The sequence below is a fragment of the Lathyrus oleraceus genome, chromosome 4 (assembly GCF_024323335.1).
Source record: "Lathyrus oleraceus cultivar Zhongwan6 chromosome 4, CAAS_Psat_ZW6_1.0, whole genome shotgun sequence".
NCBI lineage: Eukaryota > Viridiplantae > Streptophyta > Magnoliopsida > Fabales > Fabaceae > Lathyrus > Lathyrus oleraceus.
Window position 1 is genome coordinate 24,958,533 of NC_066582.1, and position 8,310 is coordinate 24,966,842.

The 8,310-nt window shown below is 34.8% G+C and overlaps 1 protein-coding gene across 1 annotated transcript; it reads right to left on the bottom strand.

Moving 5' to 3' along the window:
- Nucleotides 1-5,511: 5,511 nt before the first annotated feature.
- On the bottom strand, nucleotides 5,512-7,015 carry LOC127138543 (xyloglucan endotransglucosylase/hydrolase protein 22). Its single transcript, XM_051065013.1, has 3 exons — nucleotides 6,458-7,015; nucleotides 6,168-6,361; nucleotides 5,512-6,082 (listed from the first exon to the last, which is right to left on the bottom strand). The coding sequence occupies exons 1-3, from the start codon at nucleotides 6,719-6,721 to the stop codon at nucleotides 5,680-5,682; spliced, it is 861 nt and encodes a 286-aa protein (XP_050920970.1). The 5' UTR covers nucleotides 6,722-7,015; the 3' UTR covers nucleotides 5,512-5,679.
- Nucleotides 7,016-8,310: the final 1,295 nt, after the last annotated feature.

The following is an 8,310-nucleotide window of genomic DNA, read 5'->3' on the forward strand; positions in this document are numbered from 1 at the left end:
TCCAAATAAATGTTAGTAGCCACCAGAGAAGAGAATAAATTCTTAATGTGATCAACCACATGAGAACTTAAGGCTTCTTGATTAGAGACTAGATATCCATAAATGATAATAACAGAAATACTCTTAGTAGATCTTTTTATCTTAGCAATCATGTGAAAGTATTTTTTATTTCAACCCCCCTACAATGTTATTTGGCTTTTTAGCTTTTTCTTTCCAAAATAACTGCTCCTTATGCAAAACATCCTCAAAATTATTCATTCAAAGCTTTTCCTCCAACTTGAGACTTTCAGAGTAACCATCAGGTTGGATATTAAGTTGCACCAAATTCAACTTCTCTTCTACATTACTAACTAAATGATGGACATTGCCAAAAGTTTCTTTGGTCCATACTTTCAAGTTATTTTTGAGCAACTTTAACTTTTCATAAAGGATAAACATAACGCAAACTGCAAATTTCAAATTCCAAGTGGATCTAATAATATCTAAGCAAAGAGGGTAAGCAGTCCACCTTTGTTAAAATTTAAATTGATAAGCATTAGAAACTAGAGAGTTATTGAAATTACGCATCAAAGGAAAGTGGTCAGATATTACCTTAGTTAACTTGTAGCAAGAATTATGATTGAAAATATTAAGCCATTCCATGGCTTAGATTACTCTATCCAGTCTCTTGAGAGTGCTAGCATTATCAATTCTACCATTAGACCAATTGTAAAAAGCACCAACCGTGGGCAAGTGCAACATATCATTTGATTGGATCAATCTTAAAATTCTTGAATAGGACGTCTAGCAGGGGAGGTGGCTCCAATGTGCTCATGGGATCTAATGATCACATTAAAGTCACCCAAGATGCTCCAATGGATTTTGTGGTTCGAGATTATATGATATAAATCATGCCAGAGAAATATCATTCTAATATAGCTAGTTGATGCATAAATGGCAATCAACCCAAAACATTTATTTAAAAAAATATAAGTGAAAGAAATGTGTTGTTCACCTACATAAATGATAACAAGATAAAAGGAACACTTGCAAAACCACCAAATATTAGCAATTCTATGTGGCCTATCATTAGCAAAAATAAGTTTTAAATTAAGATTAGAAAACCAATTTTGAGGGAAAATTTTATAAGACATCCAAGGTTCTCAAATAAAAATAAAATCAAGATTGTTCTTTGTCGTACCTCGAAACAAAGAATATGACCTTCGTGAGGAGCATCACACACTCCCAGAATGACTAATAGAATCGCAACCAAATCGGGTTTGGGAGTCGATTATGCAAGGGGAAGTACTAGCACAACTTACGTCTGTTGTACTCAACGGTGAACGTTTAGTTAGTTGTGTGCATTAGTGTTAGCTTTTGAAGTCCTTGCTTCTCGAGTTATTAAAAGAAAAGAAGAATATGACCAAAAGGTTTATTTTTTTATTATGGTGCATGACGAGACTTTAAATCTCGATCTTACGTATCTCTAGGTGCGATGGAGAGCTCAAGGCTACATAGTTTTTGGTAAAAAATGTTTGTTTATGGTTCGTTTTTAGAGAAAGTTATTTTGTCACAATCGACGGATAACACATTGCTTACCCAAAACGATGGAGGGGCGGGTGTTTGCATCACATTGAATAGATTTCTACATATCAACATTCCCGGGAAAACGTCACTTATCTCAACTCACACATATGAGGATGAAGCATTATTTTGCATCGTCTCGAGACAAAATATCTTTTGTTTGTGAAAAATATTTTTGATCACGTGTTTGTGAGAAAAGAGTTTGATGTGTAAAGAGTATTCGAGTTGATTGACGAATTTCCAAACGGTAGGCTAAGTGCGGCTATGACATGAACATTCGGGAAATAAAAAGAAATTACTTCCGCCCATATCCTTGTTCAATCGAATTATTTATGAAATTCGTGTGGCGAATCAAGTCATGTTTCTTGAATAGATCACAAGTATTTGGGAAGGAGGCTAATTAAGGCCATCATACAATACTCAGGATTACGAGGAACAAGTACGTTCAGCCCAATCTTTTTCGTCCATGAAAGAATGAACTTGATTCAGTTACTTAATGTGCTTTAAGACGATTGAAGATATTCGAACGGTAGGTTAATTACGATCCAAATAATCAGGGTCACGATGGACAAACAAACCCAAATTAACATTTTTCAATCGATTTTATTAAGAAAGATTTCAATGCTTCGGAAAAGCAAAACAGAAATCCCGAGTAAACACATTGAAATCGACTAAACAAACAAATTGTCTACTTAACAATTAAAACGCAACTAAATGAAATCTAATCAACTAATCAAATAGACATTTGATTAATTAATTATTAATCTAAATAAGTTAATTAAATCAAGAAAATAAGAAAAGCAATGATAAATGAAAAATAAATAAAAAGAGTGTAGAAATAAATGGATAGGGGTGCAAACACTCAAAGTAACTTGGACCCAAGAGGCCTAAAATAAATAAACCCTAATAATTAAAAAAAAGAAAAAAAATGTCACAAAAATAAGAATAAAATAAAAATAACAAAAAAGAAAGGATGAAAAAGATGCTCTGTACACAAAGGGGCGGTGCCCCATTCACCAACAAACCAACCTTTTTCTCAAATAATATATCATCCCTAATGGGGTGAAGACACGTGGCAAAGATTAAAAAAAACAAAGAAACAATAGCAACCCAATGTCTCGCTTATGCCTTTTTTCCAGAAAAACAAACTCACACGTTTAGTTATTTCACTTAATCTCTCTGTCACTTCACACAAAATCACAACATCAAAAATTCAAAATCAATGCCATACTTTTTGCAGCAAGAAGCAAGGCATTATGAGACGCAAAAGAGGAGGAGAAGAAATAAATCGACGATGGAGGTAACTGAATTCATACGGTGCAATGTTGTTTTTGGTGGTGAGGTTGATTTAATATTACCATTATTTCTCTTTCAATGCAAGCACTTAGTACCATAAAAAAACTAAGTCAAAACCTCCTCAGACCACTTCTCGCTCACGACATACATCGACATAGACAACAACATATAGTGGCGCTTATGCAGACGAAACCGGTGTGTTGTTGTCGTAAAAGTGAAACTCTAAGGGTGTTCGGTTTGTGGTTGCTCCGCGTTTGGAAGAGTTTATAATGATGGGAGTTTTGTTGTGACTTTCACGTGGGCACTTTGGTGTGAGATTTGGAGAGTGTTGGGTTGTGTCATTGATGTAAGATGGTGAATGAGGCGAATGGAAGTTTTGTGTTATGTTAAGGTTGTGATGGAGTGAGGAAGTTATTAAGGTGTTTTCTAGCGTGAATAGAAAGAAGAAGGAGAATGTTTCAGAATGTGGTGTGGCAGAGAAAAGTGAAGGTGTGAAAAACATAAGAAATGTGGGTTTGAATTGAGTTTTACAAGAAAATGTTTTTTCCAAAACAAGAACACCACTAACAAGTTAATAACAAAGAGATAAAAACACAATTATTTTTATCCTGGTTCGCTTGAAACTCTAAGCTAATTCAGTCCACCCGCCAAAGTGATTTTGCCTTATACATAAGGACTCAATCCACTATAATCACAAAGAATAACCTTCTTTGTATTCTCAAGGATCCAACTATACCCTAGTCTCCTTAAGGACTCACAAAGAACTTCTCAAGGATAACCTCCTCAAGGAATCAAACAAATAGTTTAAATAATATTTTGTGTGTTACAAGATGCTTCTATACAAGAAGATTTTATACAAATGAATAATAAACACTTAAAGAAAAATTGTGTACAAAAGATTGATAGCTTTTCACAAAGAAATAGACTTGTCAAAAATATTGTGTCATCAACGCTTTTCTTCAAGTCTCAAAGTCTTACTTATATAGCATAAAAAGAAGACCGTTGGAGGGCAGAATGGGGAAAGCTCATATAGCGTCTGTCCACAATTGGATGGGAGAGGAGTGATATTGCGTACCATCCTTTGCCCATAAAATCTGTGACAGGTGTGATGTATAGTACTGTCCTTGCCCATGAAATCAGGTAGTGGAGAGGATGTTCGATTTGTACTATGTACTATTTGATCACGTTCCCACTTGATCTTATCTTCAAGTTCACTGACTTCTGATGAAAGTTGATGAAGCATGAAATGAAGAAACACAAAGCTGGATTCAGAAACTTCAGAATCTTTTGTTAGAACCTTGACAACGTCAGTAGTATGGCTTAAGATCTTCAGTATCTTCAGAATCTTCAGAGTCTTCAGAAACTTCAGTCAGAACCTTGATAACTTCAATCGTCTGACTTGGGATCTTCAGAATCTTCAGCTACATAACATAACTTCAGAAGGTTTCTATTCTTTAGAAGTTTGGTGATCAGAGTCACGTCTAGAAGCATGAACTAAGAGAACATTGCAACATCAACATAGTGTCTACTCAGAAGCTTCTCAAGAGTGAATCAGCACAGAAGTAGAAAGAGCATTGCAACAACAATATTGAACGTCTTTCAGAACTTATAATAGTTGGGGCAGAAGCGGATTTGAAACTTATCATTCAGAAACTGATGACGTTGCACATCATACATTCAGAATCAAAACTGGTTGTTAGAGCTACACAATAACAAATCATTAGGATACCAAAATTGTTTTCACACAAATACAATATTGTTGTATTTGTTATTATCAAAACTTAAAGTATAGATGCAGAATCAAATCTTGTTCTAGCAATCTCTCCATTTTTTATAATGACAAAATATATATTTTGATGAACAATTTTGTACAGGTTAATCACAGAAGAATATATGTTACAGAAACAAAAGTTTCCTCTGAGATGTATAATCCTATACAGATAAAATCAGAATGAAAGAAAACTTTCCTAATTAACCTTTTTAAAATAACATAATGAATTTTCTGTCAGAATCTGATTTATCTTCAAAAATTGATTGATGTTGTCCAGAACACTGGTTTGATAACATCATCACTCAAGAAGAATTGAAAATTTGTTCTTTAGAATTGGAGACTCCACTTGCTTCCGCCTGATGTTCTCCAATTCGATCCATCTGTTCCCGTTAGTCTTAACATTTGTAGTTGTATCTATAGGCGTATCTTGAGCTTCTGTAATGTTGTTCTTTCGAGCCGGAACATTGATTTTCTCTCGGCTAACTTTATTCTTGTTAGCATGCACACTCTCAATTTTCTTAAAAAATCCCACAATGCCCTTAGGTTCTATTTTATTGATAAAAGGGTTTGAAATATTTAAATGCAATAAAATCATCAATTGCTATTGTGGAAATAGTATATGATTTAGTCAATGCTAAAAATTTATTTACATTAGTGAGTAACAAAGATTTCTGAACATAACAATAATTAAACCGAACTAGTGTTAGTGGTATTTATCGAAAGTGCTACAAATTGAAGTAGCTTCTACATATAGAACCGTCTACTCTATGTAAACCTTTAGTATAAAGTGTGTAAATTCTAGAAATATTCAAGTATGCACTATTAATTTCTGGTTTCTAAATATGTGATTGGAATTACATTGAAAAAACTATTTTGATAATGTTGACTATTATTTCATGTAAACCGCCTAAGATTTCACCGACTTTCATTGCATTAAGGTTATGTTGTTATGGATAAAGATTGGTCAAAATGCTCCCTAAGATTTCTGAACATAGTAGCTCAAAAAATATAATACATCAAAAAATAAACTAGTAAAAGTGGTTTTCCTCTCATGACTTGGTACGAACAGTGCATTCGAGAGGGAGACCTTGAGGAAACCGTTTAACATCATTGCAGTAATTATAAATCATGTATTTCTTCTGCACCCATTTTAGTTTCTTCTGGTTTGTATTATCAAGTTGTTGAGATAACCATGCATTATCAGAAGCAGAAGAGTTGGATTTGCAAGAAGAAACTCCATTAGACCAAACACAACCACTGGCTTTGAAGTTTCTAAAAGAAGCAGTAAATGGAGCTTGTGTCCAATCTGTTTTCACAAGTCCACCCCTTGTTGCCCAATCATCAGCATTCCATAGACTTGAGTATAATCTCATCGCTTGATTTTTCGGATATGGAACACCTTCACTCTCTAAGTTCTTGAATTCCCTAATTGGTCTTCCATCAATGTAAAATCTGAAAAGAAAACAAAAACATGAAGTCAAATTAATCATGAGAATTTTACTGAGATAATTGGGATATGAATTATAGAAAAACTTACACAGCATGTGCAGGATTCCATAGAAAGGAATAAGTGTGGAAATCTGCGGTTGGATCAAACCATAGATAAAATTGTTGCTCTCTGTCACCTTTACCTTGCGTATACACGTTCGTATGAACTACATAAGGATGACCGCTTAAATTTCCTAAGAATTCAAAGTCTAATTCATCCCAAGATAACCCTTCTGATCGTAACTGCAATGCATGATTCAAAAGTTCTATATTAGATATTAGGCATGTTTTAGAAAAATATTACAGTATTGTTTTAGATTGAGTATGAATTAAACTCACATAATAAGCTGTGACTGTACCAGCTGAATTTCCAGGTACAAGTTTGATTTGCATGTCAATCTTACCGTAAAGATATTGACTATTGGATTGAAAGCCAGAGCCAGAGGTTCTATCTAGAGACAAAGTAAGAAGCTGGCCATTATTCAGAATGTTACCTCTTCCATTTCCCCAAGTGATACCAACATCTTGGTATAAGTTTCCAGCAAAAGCTACCATAAAAGGTGTACATATTAATAAAAAAGCTAATACATAATTAACAGCCATTGGACAGTATTTGTGTATGAGACAGAAGAGTGTTGTTTTGTGTCACAAGTGATGAAACACAAAAATCATGTGCTCTAATTTATAATAATCTATGGTTTGTGGGAATGGATGAATGAATGTTGTTTGGATAGTAATAAAATAAAAGTTGGTTGGTGGGATGAAGTGGAATTCGACAGCTGGATAGAAGTCGGTTTCATAAGCTTATAATGTTAATGAATGATAGTTTAAGACTTTTAATCAGATTAGTGGTTCATTACGTGGTGCTTTGTTAGGGTATCTAGCCACTATTAAACCGAACTAGTGTTAGTGGTATTTATCGAAAGTGCTACAAATTAAAGTAGCTTCTACATATAGTACCGTCTACTCTTTGTAAACTTTTACTAGAAAGCGTGAAAATGACTATCGTATATTTTATGTAATGGTCTTCTGAGCTTGAAGGTACTCTATTATGGTGTTTATGTTATCTTGGAAGGTGTCCATTTTGTCTTCGACTTCAGCCAAGGTTTTCCTATACGTAGTATTCTCTTGTTCCAGATCTGCCATGATTCTCGATTTGTTAGCTCTTGTGAAGTATTGGTGTTGAAGAGTCGTCGTCTTTCAGGCTGGAGAAAGGATAAGGTGAGTTTTTTCTGGTTGATAGACAATGAGATGTGAATGCATGAATGCACATGTTAGGGATGGAATGCAAATAATTATGCAACAACTATAGATTCAAAGCATCGATGGTATAATAACTCAGGGTAAAAAATCCAGCATATATACAACAATGCAAAAATGATATGCAATAACCTATGATAACATCATGAAATAATCCCGATAATCTGCGCGTACTGCCCGATGCAGGATTAAAGGTTCGACGTCCATGAGAATAAGGTATGTAGAGTCTATGGTTTTTTGCAGGAAAATCTCATATCCCCCTCAAAGGTATGTTCTAGTCTTCAAAGGCAACCTAGAAGATTACTATAGTCAACGTTCAATTTCGAGATACCATTGCCTTAGACGAATGACTTGTCGGACAATGATGCTCCCAAAAGGATCTACTCTGGGTGTGACGTCTCGTGTCAACCATAATCACGAAATAACTCCACGGAGGTCAAACACGACTCTAGTCACATTGTTATCCTGTGTATGTACTCAAGCTCAGGTATAGAGCTCCTCTCTCATGTAATTTATCCCAACCCAACAAGGAGTATAACAAATAATATCCATAATATAAAGCAATAAAAAATGCGATAAGTAAAGCGAGTAAAAACAAGAAGGTAAACTCCTATAACAAGTGAAAACGACCTAAACTAGGCTCGACTCCTTTTAGCGACTAGGAAATGCTCCAAGAACCAGAGTCCACAGCAGAGTCCCCAGCTGAAGCTAGCGGAAATATACTCAAACGTATCGCACGCTCGAACATACAATAGAGTCGCCATCGAACTTTATTTATTCCAGAAGGAATGGGAAAACATCGATAAAACCCGGGGGAAAGAGATATGTTGGGTAAGGAAGTTGGTTATGCAAGGGGAAGATATTAGCATCCCAAACATCCATGGTACTCCATGGGAACCGTTTTGATTGTTCTCGCTCGAATATGTGTTATA